Below are 18207 nucleotides of genomic sequence, written 5' to 3' on the forward strand. Positions count from 1 at the left end.
CACCTTACAAAAAAAGGGAAATCAAATGTATTGTTATGCAATGTACAGTTGCGTTGATTTATTTGAATCCTTTCATCAACTGAATTGAAACCATGGAAGGTAACCACTGGAGTGCACAATTTAGAATGGGATGTTTGTTCAAACCTGCAGCAGCAGACAAACACCTCCGAGAGTCCATTTGGCTGATTTTTCCTTCGTTTTCAAGTTGAACGTCCACACGAACGTAGGGCCACGGGTTCTGCAAATAAAAAAAAATCGTTCGTCAGCTCGTTTGTTCGTTTTCCCGGATCCGACGGCAGCACACGCTACACTTACCGTGTTTTGTAAACAGGACATTCGTAAATGTTCTTCGTCTCCTGTTTGTCCTGCGTGATGGCTTTGATGTAGATGACGGGCATCTGGGGAAACAGTTCCTTCATCAGGGAGTTCGCAATCGAGCCGACGTTCACGTCCCACCGGGCCCCTTCCATGAACAGCCCGTTCACGTACGCGCCTTCGCGCGGCGGTGCGCTAAAGTCCTCCTTCCACTTCTTGGTCACGTCGCAGCTCAGACACATCTTGTCCAGCGGCCACTCGTTTTTGCGGGCCGTCTGCTGCATGATGGCCGTGAGAAAGCTCTGCGGATTGAAGAACCCGGCCAGCCACACCGACGAAGGCAGGTTGAAGTCGTTCGACCACGCCTCCAGCTCCTTGATGCGTATCAGCAAATCGGCGAACCACGACTGCAGCCCGTACATCGACGGGTACGCTCGCTTGGTCCAGTTGTCGGGCACCTGATCGAAGAACAGCGATCCCTCCAGCGTCTCCATGTCGGTCGTGATGGTCAGCTCACCCTTCAGACCGAGCAGTAGCTCGCGGAGCGACCGCTTCAGCTCGCGCACGAGTATGTTCATTCGCTCACACTCCTGGAACGCGACGATGATGAACGGTGTGCGATCTTCGACCCGTGCCATCAGCTCCACCATGTTGAACTCCTCGGGCAACTTGTCGAGAAAGTCGTCGATAGTATTTTTCACCACATCCTCGCGACTGATCGAGCTGCTGCTCGCGGCCCCAGAATCTCGTGGCTGCAGTTCGAATATGGTCTTGAACGCTTGCTCGGACAGGGTGGTCAAGAAGCCGATCTCAGCATTCGGATGCAACCCGTACAGATGCGGTGACTCCGAGGGCAGGTTATCGTCGATGTAGTTATGATAGCCCACGTAGTCCAGGTTGGGTGGGGCTGGAAACCCGGCCGCAAAGTTCAGATCGCCATCCACCAGCTCCGGCTGCATAAACTCCTCCAGATACGTCCGACACAACCGACGGTCCCAATCGTCCGTGATGTGACCACCGTACATGATCTCGCCAAACAGATACCGCAGATCCTCCCACGGGACACGGTTGTTCGCCTCCAGATAGTTGTACAGCACGTACACGCTGATGGTGAGATCACCGACATTGAACGGATAGGAGCGGTTCCATCCCTGCGGGCCAAACTTGCGCCGTTCCGCCACAACCGCATGGAAATAGCACAGAGAGAACAGGATTGCCTTGAATTCTGCCTCTTTGCCGCACATTTCCAGCGTTTCTTGGTTGAAGTTATCGAGCGCTTTGTGCACGTTCGCCAGCATGCCGGTCGGTGGTTCGTTCGTGATCTTAATAGCAGACTCCAGAATGCCCTGCGGTATGATGTGATACTCGGCCGACGGTGCCGGCTCGCCGCTGATGAACAGACGGTAGTTGACGTGCGCCCCTTCCTGCGTTGCCTCCATCTTCTTTTCCAGCGTTGGTAGCCATTTCGCGACGAGATGAATGTTTTGCAATATCACCCAGTGGCCTTCCCTACAGGCCACATCCATTGCCGCCTCCGCCACCACCTCCTGGCCTTGCCCGAGCGACACATTGTAGAAATTGCCGTAGTCCGACGAGTACTTCATTTTCTTGCCCAGCTTCTCCACATCCTTCAGCGGATCGACACCGGCAGAGAGGATGAAAAACACCGGCGTGCTCGCACTCGATTCCTCAAACGAGCGGGCAAACTCTACCGTCCGTGCCTCCACGTATCTGGCGCCGAGCTTTTCCTCGACGAAAAACCGTACGGCGTACGTCATGCGATCCGGGCGCAGGCAGCGCATTACGCACAACCGTTGCAGTGCATTCTTGTTCTTCCACTCACCCGGCATCTTTTCCCGCTCGGGGCACTCCGATTCGACCAGCTTGCGCCACCGTTTTGCGGATCCTTCAATATCCTTATCCAGCGCACGGAATTCGTCCATGTTGGCCAGCGCCTTAATGCCACCCCAGCCGCTGTTGGACAGGAAATCGAACGGTGACGTGAGATTCGGCGTGTACGGGAAGCGCAGCAGGAAGTCCAGCTCGGTTGGATCGATCTCTTTCGCGTGGAGCAGTATCTGGATCGCCATCTGGGCCATAAAAATGAGTTTGTCCTTCTCGAACAAACCGCGCGTGGTGTACATGTGCACCGCGAATGTTATCGACTCGATCAGGTTCACGACCCGGTCCTTCAGCTTGTCCGCTGGCGGTGTTTTGGCAATCGCGTCTTTGAACACCGTCGTGAACGCCTTCAGCGAAAACTGATAGATGGGATTGATCTTGTGCAGGTCGTTCAGTATGAAGTACAAAATGGACGCACGCTCGGCCGCTGAACGATAGCTTTCGAACGCGACGTCGATCGCTTCGGACGTTTTCTTGCTTTCCCGAACCTTGATCTCGACCTCGGCCGCTGTTTTCTTCGTTTTCTCCAGGTTCAGCACGAGGGAAGCGTCTTCGAGCACGTTCTCGCCGGCGGACGAGAGCCGGCTGAGCAGATCGTCCTCCAGCAGTTTGAGTGTGATTTTAAACTTGTTTTGCTCGGTCGTTAGATCCGCTTTCTGTTTCTCCAAATCGGGACGCTCCGCTTTCACTACCTCGGCAAGTAGTTGCTCCTCCAAACCGTCACGGGTGACGGTAAAGTTAATCAGTGTCGTTTGAGCCTGCATCTCCGGTTTGTAATGTGGGTTGGCGAGCTTCGTCTGTAGAATCAGCTGGAAGCTTGGATTGTAGTCAATTTCCTTCTCTCCCATCCGAAGGCAACGGCCCTTTTTCACGAGCATACGACCGAGAAGCGGATCCAGCACGGCATCGATAGTTTCGCCAATGTTTTCAATGAGCAAAATTTTCCCATTCACCACGCATCGTTCGATCACATCCAAATATCCACGCACGGTAAGGCGCAAAACTGTTAGCTCATCGCCATACCGCTGCTTGATCCACTTGATTCCTTGGCTAGAAAAAAAGAAGTAATAAAAAAGAAGTACAATGACGGTGACTTTAGTAACGATCATCGAGTTTCGTGCACTCACAGCTGAGGATCGATCATCAGGGGCCAACGGGAGGAGTACGTCAGTATGGTCGCATTTTCGGCCGACATGCGATCGGACGGCAGACCTTCGTTGTTCCACGAGGCGATCATTGCATCGTCACAGATCAAACTCAGCGGATCGACACCTTCCGTGAACGGTATCATCGGCCGGGACATGCGGAACGTGGGAATCCACAGTTTTTCCTGCAACTCGACGCGGTATCGTCTGGTGAAGCAACCGACATAGCTGATAAAGCAAGCAACCAATAGCACATCGCCCGGCAGGGTCACCGTTTGACCCTTCAGCATGGCTATCGATTCCCGCCAGCGCACATTCTCCGATGCCAGTCCGTTCACCAAACGATGCGCCAGATCGATAGTGAAGGCCGTCTTGTCCGCCTCGTCCTGACACTTTTGCTTCTCCGCCAGCGCATTGTTGAACGCGGCCTCGATCACGCCCAGCTTGTCCTCTAGCTCCGTAATCTTGGACGTTAGCTCCATCAGCTTATCTTGCGCATCCTTCAGTTCCGTTTGCGCTTCGTTAAGCGCTCGCTGCTTCGGTTCGACCACCTGGTACACTTCGTAGAACCTGTGTATGTTGATGACCCATGCACACAAACCGGCGGCCGCGATGGATTTCGCCCGAATTTTGTCCGGATCGAACTCGGGGTCCTTCAGGTAGAGCTGCAGTGCCTTGATCACGTCAGGATGGATGTGCTCCTTGTCGTAGTAGATGAGATCGTTCAAGAAGACATCCACCTTGTTCATGATCATTTTACACGACTTCCAGCTACGATCCTTCGGTATTTTCCCCTTCGGTGAGAACAGCACCAGCACAGCGGCACACACATTAACGACAGCATCCGGCGGGGAGCCGAACGATTTCAACTCCGTCAGGTTCGTCTTGTCGAGCGTATCCAGTGCGGCCTGGGCGGCAAGTAAGGCCGGTTCGGCCTTCCGGAGATCCTCCTCGCATATCTTCGCCTTTGCACCAACGTCCTCCTCGATCACACGCACCTTTAGCTCTTCTTCCGCGGCAATGTTCTTTTCCTTCTGTACCTTCTCATTCTCCGCACCCACTACCTTGATCAGTTTGTCCGCCTCTTCGTTTTTCACCTTCAGCACTATCTCTTGATCGGCCAGCTGAAGTTGCAGTGAGTCGACCTGCTTGGCACACTCGGCCAACTTCAGGATACCGCTCTCCAAGCGGTGGATTCGATCATGCAGCTCAAGCGTTTTGTCCGTGAGCAGCTTAGCGTACAGGGAAATAAGCTCCAGGAATGATTTCGGTGTGGTATAGTTGTACCGGCGCTCATTTTGCAGGTAAGTTTGAGACATCTCGTTCACTGTGCCGTGTACGTAAGACATAAACACAGCAATGGGTTCTACCAGTTCCGGCTGAGAATAGAAATAGAATGATACAAGAAAATGTGATCATTATTCATCTGATTATCGCTGTTTTCCGGTTGCGCACTTACCGGCAGTACTTCAATTTCCGACAGGAAGCGCGTCGAAACAGACTCCAAAGCATTTTTGGGCCATTCATGGAACCAGTTGATAGCGGTACAGTTGACAATTGCTGGAAACTTGCGAGCCCGTACGCGCAGTGTGGACCCGACAGGTGAGAAGCACAGCACAAGCTTCAGCGATTTGCGCACCTTTTCGATGAAATACTTCCAACAGTTCTCCTTGGAATCCATCATGCCCAGCTGCTTCACCTCGTTGCGCAGCGCGTTGATGATGTTGTTGTCGATTTCATCCTCCGGAAACAGCTCGGGGATCTCCCCCGATGCTAGCAGATCGTTGATCAGCACCAAAAACGATTCTTCCGCCACCTGGGCATCCGTCATCAGGAACATACACGGCACATTTTTGACTCCCGCCTTCAGGTACAATACGGCCAGGTCCGCTTTCAGATCCGCAATGCTGTACCCCTTTCGGAGCTGTATCTGGAATACTTCCAGGCCCGATATAAAAGCCGCCAGCCTGGACAGGGACTGCTTACCGGATCCACCGACACCGATCAGCAGCGCATTCCCCCGCGGTCCCTCTAAAATGCGACTGATGCGGCAAATGTGACTCATCGCATCCTCAAACAGCACGAGGTTCATCGCACCGATCATGTCGTTATAGTTGGCCTGTGCTTCCTCCAGAGTTTTGTTCAGCAACTCCCAGCTAGCGACGGGCATATACTTCGGATCCGTGAGACCCTCCGCGAAATGGGAGTAGATGATGGGCTTCGAAAACACTTTCGTTTCGTCCATCTCCTCAAACGATTTCTTCACAACATCCACGATCAGCTTGTTGAAATTATCAATGTCTCGCTCTTCCACCAGCTTGTCGCCGTACACCCGCGTAGCTTCGTGGGCCCACAGTCGAATGAGTTGGTTCGGTTCCTGGCACGTTTCCCCGTTGCCGAACAGCATGCCCTGGAAGATGTTTGCCAAATCGCGCATATTAAACACGTAGTGGAACTTAATGGCCGTCGGCAGGAACATTTGTCCCATCTTGGTGTGCAAGTTCAGGGCACAGGTAACTAAGGCTGCACAGATTTTCTGCGTAGCGAGATTGAACTTGTTCAACGGATTGGACAGGTGTTGCGAGAGAACGGAGTAGTAGATGTGGTACAGCGGGTCTCCACTGGGGAAGCTGACGGCGAACACACAAAAGTGTCGCTGCAGGCGTGGATCAATTGTAAACGATCCGGCCGTTGGATTCATACAGGACACAAACTGGCAGTTGTGAATGTCCTTCAGCGAAAGCTTGGCCCGGTCGTACCAGTGCCGATAGTCCATAAACTGACGAATCAGTGTGTGGGGTTGTACCGTGCCATACGTGTCCACCTCCGGCATGTTCATATCGTCCACAAAGTAAACCATCGTCTTGTTTCCCGGCGGGCCATAGTTTCGGCCCGCTTTCTTTTCCAACGGTTTCTCAAGCACACGTTGCAACATTTCCGATGTGGTGTAGAAGTTAAACGGCACATTCGTTACCGCGTACTTGTACGAGAGACTGCTCAGCTTGTCGGCCACGATGACGCTCTTGCCAGAGCCTGCACCACCGACCAGCATGATTGGGTGTTTATCTTCGATCAGTATGTCCATAAACCAACGAAGCCGTGTCGTTTCCGTGGTGGGTACCAACATCGACTGCAGCGGGATATCCGTGTCAAGTTCAAACGACGGTACCAAATCCGTCCACGGGTTGAATTTCTTCGTTTCCGGATCGATGTAGTAGCTAAAGATGGTTCCACCCGGTGGAAAACGAATCGCCTTGAACTCATTGATCCACCATTTGTGAAACTCGGTCCGCCAATCGACCAGCTGATCTTGATAAAGCGATGATCCGAAGCCCCAAATGACGGCGAACACGTAGTATATTTCGTACCACTCCTTCGGGCACTCGGGCGGCAAGTTCTGTGGTGTCAGCAAACAATCCAACAGGTGGCAGGTCATTTGTATCATGGCGATTTCCGATATGGGAGTAATCTTTTTGAATCGCTTATGCGCGTCCATCAGCGGGGGAATATATTTGTCGAACAGCACGGACAGTATGCCTTTCTCCGCCTGCGTCTCCCGCGAATCAATCCACGACGCGACGAACGGGTTCCAGCCCAAATCCTGCGGGTTGATGTAAAGGATGCCCGCGCGCGATACCGTGGCGGGCGTCGCGGTGCGCAGGTTGGAAATTTCAAACAGCAGTCGCATCTCTTTCGTCAGCGCTATCCGCTCGTTGCTGGCCAACGTTAGCACCTTGTTGTCGTCCATTACCGTGTTCAAGCTTTCGATCCACATCGGATCGATATCACCATCGAGCACTATCCACTTCGGTCCCGTGCCGGGCATGTTCGCCTGGTCTCGCATGATGACCGAAAACAGCCCATCTTTCCACTCCCGCGTGGCGGGATTGATGATGCCAAACAGTTCGTCATTCGTCACTGCCTTCGGGTTGAGATCGTTAAAGTGTGGTTTTCGTTTCTGGTTCTGGTACGTTTTGAACAGCGCCTTCCAGACTTGCGTTTTGCCCGTGCCGGCGTTACCGACGATAAATACCGAGTGTCGCACAGCGAACAGTTCCTCCAGCTGAACCACCTTCAGAATGAAGCTATCCTCTGGTTGCAGTTTCATCTCTTGCGTGGACCGTCGGATTAGGGTCTCAAAGTTGGGAGATCGTTTTCGCGGCACATCCAGCGCGGGGAACAAATCTCCAATCAGGCCCATAAACACCGGCACATCATCGGTCACAATTTTCGGTATGTTAAAGTCGCGCAGTGCACGCATCAACACCTGATCTTCCGGACGTTCTCGATCGCTTCGCTGTGGAACAGAACAGAAGGGTGTTTGTCGTTTTGCCAATGCCAACAATGTCCAATACACTCCTGGGTAAACTTACCTTCAACGATCCAGCAACTACCAACACCGATTTGATGGCACGCAGACCCCAGTCGTAGTGGTCCTGCTTCGACAGCAACTCCTTGCACAGGGTGTACAGCGTAATGAACTTACGGGCCAGTAATCGTGCCTCCTGGAAACCTTCCGCCACCAGCATGATTTCGCAAATGAGCTCAAAATCCGGCACGACCATCGCGCACGGACGGAACAGCGCTTTCAAATTCTCCGGCAGCTCCGTACGGCCCGCGTAGCCGGGGTTCATGGTGATGAAAATTCCCACGGTGGGCACGAGCGAAATGGTTTCGCCCATAAAATTAAATATGGTTTTCTTGCCCTATTTGTATGTAAATTTGATTATCATTTCCCGGCGACATTGCAAAGGTGCGCAGGGTTGCAGATGGAGTGTGCAAGATACGCGAGGTGAGTGGGTAAAGCAGTGAGATGAAAAAGAAAAGCAGAAAAGTAGAAGTAATTTGAATTGCTTGTAAGAATGGTATGATTTGTGCTGGTAGTGTCGATGATAAGAACGGGACCTGAGTGTTTAATGGCATTAAATAAAGTTAAAACGAATGAAATACTTACAACTACTCAAACGCTACCTTGAACATGCACAATAAATATATTTATTAAAATTAAAAATTCTAAGCACGACCGTGTTTTCCGAACCGAGCTCTACTTACGACAACTACGAAACTGTTTATAAATTAAATATTGGAACGAATCAAACATAACTAGCCTAGGATGCAGGCAGAAATCTAGTTCAAACAAACATCACCACATTCTCCATTTCTAACCAGTGGTTTTGTGTTCTAAGTACACCACGATACACATACGATACGATCGATTACCAAATTTACCTTGCTATCGCTAAGGGTTGCATACTTTTTCCCACCCTACATCATTACAACACCACACAAAACACATTATTCAACCACCAAAGAGAAAGAAATGGTTCCAGTTACAGGACGACAGTACCATGTTTACAGGGGATTTTGTACAACCGATTGCGCCAGGCGGATCGGGTTGGGCGGACCGCTTACCTTGATGGCATCCTGTATCGATTTGACCTGCACCGCCACGACGGACAGCACCTCCACGGAGATACGGTTGAACTCGTCGAAGCATCCCCAAGCGCCGGTTTGCGATAAGCCCTTGTAGATGTTGCCACACGATTTGTAGTCCATCTGTTCGGAACAGTTGAACACGTACACCATGATGCCGAGCGCCCGGCCGAGATCCTTGGTCGTTTCGGTTTTGCCCGTACCGGCCGGTCCTGCCGGTGCACCACCCATGATTAAATGCAGCGACTGTAATGGTAGCAAAAAGCATGTCGCCGTGCGTCGTGGTACGTGTGGTTAAATACGGTAAACATGAGATGAAACGTTGATTTTATGCGGTTTTTGAATTTCGTACCTGAGTCAAGGTGATGTAGCATCGATCCGTTAGGGGTGTAATTACCAAACGGGGCGTGTTGCCCAAATACTCGTAGTCGTACCGGAACTGGGCATCGCAAATGTTTGCGAAACAGTCCCGCAGCTTATCGTCCCATCGATGCCGCAGCTGGCTTTGCCACTGGAACGCCTGTCCCGTTTCCACCTTTTGCAGTATCATTTTTGCCACCACGTCTCGCGAGTGCACATCGATGGTACAGATGGTCATAATCTTCTGGCGATCACCTTGGCTAAGCTCGCCGCACAACAGCACTATGAGTGCGTTCAGCTGCAGGATCTGCTTCTTCTGGTAATCTTTGAGTGCATTTTCGTAACCTTCCTCCAGCTTCGCAAACGCCACGTTCACCTCCGTCGTCCACCAGATCTGGGTCGCGCACAGGGCGGGTTGGGCCGGCCAGTCGAAGATCCACGAATCGCGAGGCTTCTCCTCGTACGCGGTCACGGAACGTTCGAACAGGTCTCGCAACGTTGAGCGCATGGAATCAGTAATGCGATTAAGCCATATCTCAACCTTACCATCGCAGTCACACTCGTCCTTGAACTGGACAAACTCTTCGTTCTCCTTCGACACCATACCGATGGCAGTTTTGTTGGAAGTCTTGTCAAAGCGCAGTTTGGCGATGGAATCGTACAGTTTGGTGAGATGCTTTGCAACCAGCTCGGGTTGGTTACCGTTCGAGAGAATGTCCAGCAAATCGGCAGACGAAACGAAGTAGAATCGAGGGTAGGCCAAACGTTTCGTTTCCAAATAATCGTTCAATGCCTTCTCGCAGAGTATCAGCTGTTCTAACAGTCCTTCAAGCTTCTCGTACAATCCAGGTCGATTTGTAGCCTTCACTATGTTTGGGTTGGCAACGATTCCGGCCAGAAGTTGTTTGAACTCTTTGTCAATGTTATCGAACCGTTTCGAGTCTTCGGGCAGCTGGTTACGAATGTCCTCCGAACCGATGAAGATACTCTCCAGGTACATCCATTTGCGTTGCACCTCAAACCAAGCCGTTATGACGCAGTCCGCATTCGAGAGGGACAGTTGCCAGCGGGATACTTGCTCGAGGAAATATGCCACATACTTGGAGGATAGCAAGTTCTGTAGCTGTACCTGATTCTCTTCCAGCATCTCCATGACCTCTTCCGATATTTTAAGCAACTTTAGGTTGGTTCGCTCATGCGGATCGAATTCAAACTGTAGATCTTTCCACGCGATTTGAAGATCGTTAAGCATTTTCTCCATCGACATCTCTTTGACGGATTTGTCCACTATTCCCTTAACCTCCTCTTCGTAGTTGTGGAGGTTCAGCTCGAGCAAATCGGCAAGCGTTGTTGAGTCCACCATTTGAAAGCGAACCTAGATGACAGAATAAAGTCAATCAATAGCATCAACAACTCCGTCCCGTTCGGACCAGAAACAACAAGGTAAACAAAAGATCCTTTACATTGTGTGAGTGCATTAGAAATGAAAAGAAAGAACTGAAATATATACCGTCTGTGCAAGTTTAGTCTTGAGTGTGTCAAGTTTAAGCAATACATATGTGTGTATAGTAGTGAAAAATCAAATTCCTTAATACGGCAAATCATTGCAAATGAAATAGGCCATCACAAACCAGCATTTCTTTTCCGTATGTTTGTATCAGCTGATATCCCGCGTTGTCGTTTATGTTGGTGTAGATGAAGTGAGATAAGCGTTACAGTCGAATAGAAAACGGAATCCAGATTTGTAACCACAAACAACATAAACTAGAGCGTATTATCGTAAAGCACCGTGGGAAACAGTAGCACCAAATTGTAGAAACACATACCTTCGTAGCTTGCATCAGCTCAAACCAGTGGCGCTCGCGAATGGCCGGATTCTGCAGTTCGGTAATGGCACGCAAGGAAGTCATAAGATTTTTCAGGATTGCCTCGAGATGCAGATAAGGTGCCCAGTTACGCATGTCCTTGTCCAGCTGCCGTATCTGTTTGCCGTAGTTTTTGCACTCCACATCCATTGCTTCCACGTCAATTTTCTTCCAGGACGTTTTCTTCCAATCGTTCACACACGATTCCACCGTGTACACAAAGTCCCAAATTTGTTTCAACATTTTCACCTCCTTCCGGCAGAGGCGCAACTTCGTGTCATCCGGTGGGCTCAGTTCGAAAAGGCTCGCCGAATCGGTTAAATTCTTGAGCTGCGTCTCCATGATGTTTAGCTCCAGATTGACTTGATCGCAAATGTCGTACACGTTCTTGCACGGGACCTTGAAGCAGGGCAGCTTCTTAAATCCATCCCGATAGAGCTTCATGCGAATGTCAAATAGACTGATGCGCTTCCGGATAAGATCCACTTGGTAGGCTTGTGCTGGAGCAATCTTTTCCCGCACCTTCTGCGCGGTCTTCTTCATGTGCAGCCATCGCTCTGGTAGCTCGGTGAACTGCTTGTACACCGTTTCGTTAAACTCCACGTTGTACGTCTTCAGCAGATCAACGGTTGCTTTCAACGGATCGAACATGTTGTCGGTAGCGGTTTCCCGTTCCTTGATTTTGTTCAGCACGGACAGTATCTTGAGCAGCGTGGGGAAGTCTTCCTCAGCCGCATCGAGCCCAAGCACCTCATCACATTCAATGCTGAACTCTTCCAGCTCCTGTAAACTCATCACGACACGGTCGATCAACGTTTGTTTGTAAATGTTAGACCATTTGCCGATTTCGTGCAGTAGCTTATGCTTGAAGTGACGAAAATCTACCAACAGCCAGGTGTCGAACACGTGCGACACCTCCGTTTGGTACACCTCATCGAAGAGATCGATGTAGCTGTCAATCTGGGCCTTAAACTGTTCCAACGTTGGAGCTACTTCCTTGAGTGGAGTTTCCGTGGAAAGCAACATTTCCATCTCGTCTTGCGTTAGTGGACGTCCATACTTCAGGAATTGGGCTAACACGCTGTGCTTGTCGTCCAGCCAGAGATAGTTGTAGTTGTCGAACTGCTTGACATACTTTTCCGCCTCTCTTGTTGACTGGATTACCATCAGCATGATGGAGTGTTTCATGCGCTCGATAGCATCATTATTGCTCAGATGTGCTGCGAAATAGAAAACTCAATAAGTGAAAGATCTAAGAAGAAGCTTTCCAAATTTAATACTTACTTATGTAGGTCTCCGGGTATACATTTCCTTCATCATCCATGCGATCACTTTCGGGAGGTTGAGCTACTCGTGGTATCATATCCGACATGCAATAGATGTCAGTGATCATACTTTCGACGAGGGCAAAGAACCCATCCGGATCATAGGGATCCAGGGATGGACAGAAGCGCGTGTCGGGCGGATGGAGCTCGTACTTTATCTCGAATATCGGTGTATTGTGGTTCAGCCGATTTTCCATCTCAAACTTGATATATTTTACACTTACATTCACCGCTTCCATAATTTCCTTCGACAGTATGGAATCCACATACTCCTCGTAGGGACGGAACAGCTCTAGCTGAGAAAGATTTTTTCCCAGCTCGGACTGATCCAGCGACGGTACATCGTCCAACGTATCAGCAGCAGATTGATCTTCGTCAATGTCTGGCACTTCCAGAGCCGAAACATTCGCAGGCAGCTGCTGTTCTTCATGTTCTGCAGTCTGCTCAACGCCGGGCATTATAACGCTACTCCTCCTCTGAGATCCCGTTCCAATTGCGGAAGACAACTTCTCTTCGGATAAAGCGACCAGATAATCAAAATACAGCTTAAAGTTTTCATCCATCACCTTCTCGATTAGCTTCTTCGTGTCCAAGCACGCCTCAAGCCGCCGTTGAACGATTAAGGAACGGTTTTCGATGTTGATGAGCGAGATGTTATCACCGTTCAGCCGCTCGTAGAGCGGAATCTGACCCCAGCTCCGAATGCTGGTTTGGACTTTCTTGATGTTTGCCTTGGCCTTTAGAACACGCGAATACAGGTTGTACAGTTTGTCGTACAAACCATCGATGAAGCTTTGATTGAAGTTATTCCAATCGATCCTGCCAGAGCAGGCGTCCGCTACTATTGCATCGATTTCATCAATTTCTTTTTGTATTAGCTCGAATTCGCACGGTGCACACGTTTTGCATATTTCATTGTACCATTCAACAATGCGCGAAAGTTTCATCCTGGCGTTCTACATTGAAAGGAAAACGGTCATGAAAGTGTTGGGATCTTATGCACTAAGGAAGCTTGCTACATTAACACATCTTACCCATAGAGCTTCTCCAGACGCATAATAATGTTGTGCTTTTTCTGGTATGTTAATCGTTTTCATACAGTTGAGATAGCGAACTTCTGCCATTATGGTTTGAAGGACTTGATTGAAGTTCATTTCCAGCAAACGTGGGTCAGTTCTGCTGAGTAGCGATTTGCTCATAAAATTATCAATATGTTTCGTAACATCGGCAACCCATGCTGAGAAGAGCTGTTGTTCAAACTCTTCCAATTGTTCCTTCCGTTGTTCCGCTTTCTGCAACACACGTTGCCCTTTTTCATTTTGAAATATCCTGTAGAAAAAAGGAATACACTTCATATAGAATCTCAAAGCTATCTAGTGACTGGATTGTCTTACGGTAGATCAATCATCGCTAGCTCAGTAATCGGTTTCTTGATACGGTCTTGTAGCTTGTGCACCCAGGCTATAGCTCCTGCTACCGGTGGGAATCCATCATCGATTGGAATTCCTTTCAGTCCTTTACTTTTGAATTCTTCATATCCGCTATCGAAAATGGTTTTTATTTCGTTTATATCTGCATCGAACAGCTCGACGATGCTGGCGATCATCTGAGACACATCCGGCCGTATAAGTGCTCTGTTGAGTAAGCTACCCAACACTTGCACCAGCTTCATCAATTGCTCCACATTGAAACACTCCTCAAAAGCAAGAACAAATTGAGCCGCGAGTCGGCGCTCGAGAATGCTAGCCTTCTCTATGTAGCGTTGCCGATCCTTTTGGAATCCCTTCAGCTTCGGATCGGGATCCAGTGGATCGTATGGTATCGATCCCCAGCGTTGATAGAGCTTGTTGTAGTCATCGTAAATTTCCTGAATTTTGCGACTGATGGCCCTTCCTCTTAAACCACCGATTTCCACCTTTTCAAGCTTTTTAAATTCATTTGCCGTGTTGAAAATGTCTTTGATCTCGTTAAGCCGCACGATGTACACGTCCAGGCGGTTAAAAATGTCCCGCGTTCGAAACGTCCAGGTGAGTGGTTGAGTGTTTGGTTTCTCGAACTCGTTGAGCCGTGAGCGGAAATCATGAAACTCTGACCTACGGTGCCGAAAACAAAACGAACGTTAAAGAATTCTTATTTGGGGGAAAAAGCGACTAGCAGCACTTACTTGTAGAATTCCAATGTATCAATAATCTGAGTGATTTTGATCAACGATTCATCCACTTCACCCTGGAACAGCGAGCCAGGATCGAGCGATTTGCTCGCCTCCGCAATCATCATATTGCTTATCATTTTGAACATTATTACCAATCGGGAATTGATTCCATAGTAGCACGAGTGGGCCCACACTAAACACACGAGGTGAAGCATCGGAGATATCATATCCGACGAATCGACGAAATCGGTACTCTCGAAAGTTTCAAAGGTTTTTCGCTGAAAAGAAAAACGGCAACAATAATGCATGAAGAATGATTCTACCGGGAAGCGATCGATATAGTAGTTACCAGCGGTTTCAGGTATAGCGAAATATCATCCGCTTCGTGTACCGCCTGCACTACACTCTTGAACGTGTTCTTGAACGACGATGAGTACACGGAATCGATACCCTCGAGAATGATTCCAATTTGACGCGATTTCGGCTCGGTTAGCTGGGCGTAGATGTTGCGTAGATTTTTCTGTCGCGATTCCCAAAAGTTAATTTCCTCCACCGGCGTCGGATGCCGGCCGTCTTTGAACGCTTGCGACGAATCTTCCTTCAGTACGTCGTTAATCTGGCAAGCCCACTTAATTATAATGCCCTCGAGGGAGTTTTTCATTTTCAGGCTGCATGCATCGATGTTGCTGGAAGTGTTGCGAATTTCCGGCGTTGGGACGGCATTAGAAGAAAACGGCACGTGAATGATGTGTGCCGGAAATGGGTGAAAGTTAATTATTTTTGTGTGTGTGTGAGAGATGTTGCAATGGCGTTCGCTCATGGGAGTTTAGCGTGGGAAAGGCTAAATCGAACGACCACTTACCCTTCTAGCACTTCCTCACCAACCTGCATAATGTTGTCGATAGCAATGGGCATCGGCAGAAGCGTTTGATTTATGATATTACCTTTCACCTTTAAGTGGGTTGGGAGTGGCGCACGGCCATGCATTAGTCATAATTATTTGTAGCGATTTTTATTGATTAGTATTACGCAAAGCGGTACCGTACCTCGGAAATAATGTTTCGCAATTCCTGCACATGATTATCGATATCCTTAACGATTGCCGTAGGCCATCCTTCTTGATTTTGTGGGTTGTTTATCATGGGATAGAAAATTTCATCCACCAAAATGGACAGATCGTCGATTGGATTCGGCGTTAGGTCTCCGTAAATGAGTTGCTGTGTGTTGAGATTGTAGTGTAGTTAGCTGAATGTTGTTATTGCTAAACATGTAACAATATGTTTACAAGGACGCTTATTTGATTCCATTGGTTTCATGTGAGGTATTGTGTGTGTACACTGCAAGGTCATGCAAAAGCACCATGTTCGACACGTTTTTTCCCAACTGCAAACACGTGTGTTGCATGTTCTTCTAATATACCGACCCAATCGCACCCTTAGATTACATACATCGTAATTGTTCCTAAATTAAGAAATTTTATAGCTGCTCTTAGCCGTTGTAGCTACCGCCAATTTCGGGTCGTTCCCAAGATGTTGCTTAAAGCCAAGCTCGGTCACGGCAAAGTGTGAACTAAATGGATCTTCACACGCAATCTGGGTACCGCGTTCGCAGGGAGCACAGAAAGTGTGAACAAGCAGCGTATTTCGGAACAATGTAGCAACCACCTTACAGAAAGCGTACCCAATATTTTGGGACTACCGTTTTAGTGTTTGTCAAATTTGGTGTTTTGAGGTACCATTTAGAAAGGGATTTTGTACGGTATAAGATATTTTGCATTTACTATGCAAACGTAGGGTGAAATACATATAGGCACTCATATCGACCAGCCAACATACGGGAACTTAGTTGAAATTACACCCAAAAACCTTGGTTCTGGCGACACTTTAGACGAGTTGTTCAAAACACAATTTCCTTAACGTTAACGCGTTTCACAATCAAACGCATAAACAACTCAAGGGCCCAGTAGCCATGGCCGTTCCCATTGGTAACCGACGATGGCGACGACGCGATAGCACCTGCGGTTCTGTTTTTTTAAGCAAAGCAACCATTGAAAATCGCCGTACACATTGCTTTTCATAAGTAGCACACATAGTTGCTTTATATGCCCGAGACTTGCTTAACCTACCTCACGAATTTTCCCAACTTCCAAAGACATCTCCGAGATCTTGACGAAATAGCATATCTTGCCCTTGGCGTTGGTCGGAAAATGGTAACTCGGCACCAGCGCTCCTGCATTGTTAAGCGTAATGAACAGCGTCATGACGGCGGGATGCATCACCCAATCCATTACGATCGTGCGCGGCTCCTCGTTACCGATCAGCTTCTGCCACTTTTCATCCTTCAGGCGCATCGTCTTGATAACGTATCGGCCCACGAACGCGGAACACGGATCTTCCTCCTTCTCATCTTTTTTCTTCTTTTCTTCCGTCATGTTTTATGCCTGCAGACCGATCACGGGCATTATCTAGTGTCACAGGCACGGTGTAACTGCACTAACGTGAAAATGCGGACGCGAACAAAACAACACTCGCAACTATGTGCGTCCGTACCGAGCGAGGTGCAAACGTGCAATGGGCAAAGTATCGAGCATTAATTTCCACTTTAAATCGAACACACAGTAGCAGTGGCAACTATCCAACGCTTACTGCGCGGTACCACACACCACACTGCCTGGATACGGATACCGCTGTGTTGCGTTGTTTGGTATCCACAGGAAGCAGCAGGAATTCGTGCCGTTTTTCCGTCCCCTTTTCCATCAGAGGAAAGACTTCAATCAGCGAAAAATCTGATGAAGGCATGTGGCTCACACACACGCCGCCAACAACAAACAACCACCCCGAAATAAAAGTGGCGGTGGAAAAATAAGGATTGGTCGTATATTTGGTACGTTTGGTGCAGTACAATACATTTCGTTCGTATCTTTAAATTCCGATATTTATTTATTTTTCCCTTGTTTTTTTTTTTTTTGGGGGGGAGGGAAGGGGGTTTTCTCTGTTGTTATTCTCGTAACCCGACCCAACCCTTAAACAGACCGTTGTTCATTACTGGGAAAAGTGAAAAATGTTTTCTGCACCCAAACGCCATCGACTGATCGCGTTTGCCCTATGGAAGGCGCCCGCGTTCCGTGCCTAATGTCAGTATAGATCCGACGAGGGAGCTTTTTTCTTCATTACACACTCTGGATGTGTGCGCGAACTTTGAAGGTAATTTATTTTTACACATCATTTGTTCTGCTTATACCTTCGTCTCGTTGAGTGGTGCGCTTTCCTCACCGAGTAATTGTATCGACAGTGTGTGGCAGAGTTTGGTTAGCACATGATGGGTGTAAGGGCAAATTGTGTTATTACACTACTCACATGGGAACTCATTTTGAAGTATATTGTAATTAAGATTGTTCAGTAGTTTTTTATAACCTCATAATTTTTCTACTGTTCGTAACATATGCAATCATTTCAAAAAACTGTGTTAGGATTTTTAACTTAAGAGAGGCTCATCATTCGCGTATGCTTACCGCTTTGGAAACAATCATTAAAACTTGTACCAACTGCGTGCCTGGAAGGCGATTATATCGATGCTGACTGGTGGTAAGCATGGTTATACTCTTAATTTCCGCCAATCTGTTACTTGTCTGCAAGGCTGCTCCCGAACGTTGCTTTCAAAGGAGCCGCCTGGTGTATATAAACTTCATTTTGTCCTCATTTACCGCCCAT

The 18207-nt window shown here is 48.6% G+C and overlaps 1 protein-coding gene across 1 annotated transcript; it reads right to left on the bottom strand.

The window, feature by feature from the left end:
• Positions 1-138: 138 nt before the first annotated feature.
• Positions 139-16928, bottom strand: LOC128719163 (dynein beta chain, ciliary-like). The gene is made up of 19 exons (XM_053812786.1): positions 16623-16928; positions 15544-15714; positions 15360-15448; positions 14847-15183; positions 14510-14775; positions 13740-14438; positions 13380-13674; positions 12810-13301; positions 12305-12761; positions 10982-12240; positions 10787-10816; positions 9148-10530; positions 8775-9041; positions 8592-8627; positions 7736-8068; positions 4822-7659; positions 3345-4741; positions 316-3267; positions 139-238 (listed from the first exon to the last, which is right to left on the bottom strand). Exons 1-19 carry the CDS (start codon positions 16926-16928, stop codon positions 139-141), a joined length of 13707 nt encoding a protein of 4568 aa, XP_053668761.1.
• Between the last annotated feature and the right edge of the window lie 1279 nt (positions 16929-18207).

Source organism: Anopheles marshallii, chromosome 2 (genome assembly GCF_943734725.1).
Source record: "Anopheles marshallii chromosome 2, idAnoMarsDA_429_01, whole genome shotgun sequence".
NCBI classification, from domain to species: Eukaryota; Metazoa; Arthropoda; class Insecta; order Diptera; family Culicidae; genus Anopheles; species Anopheles marshallii.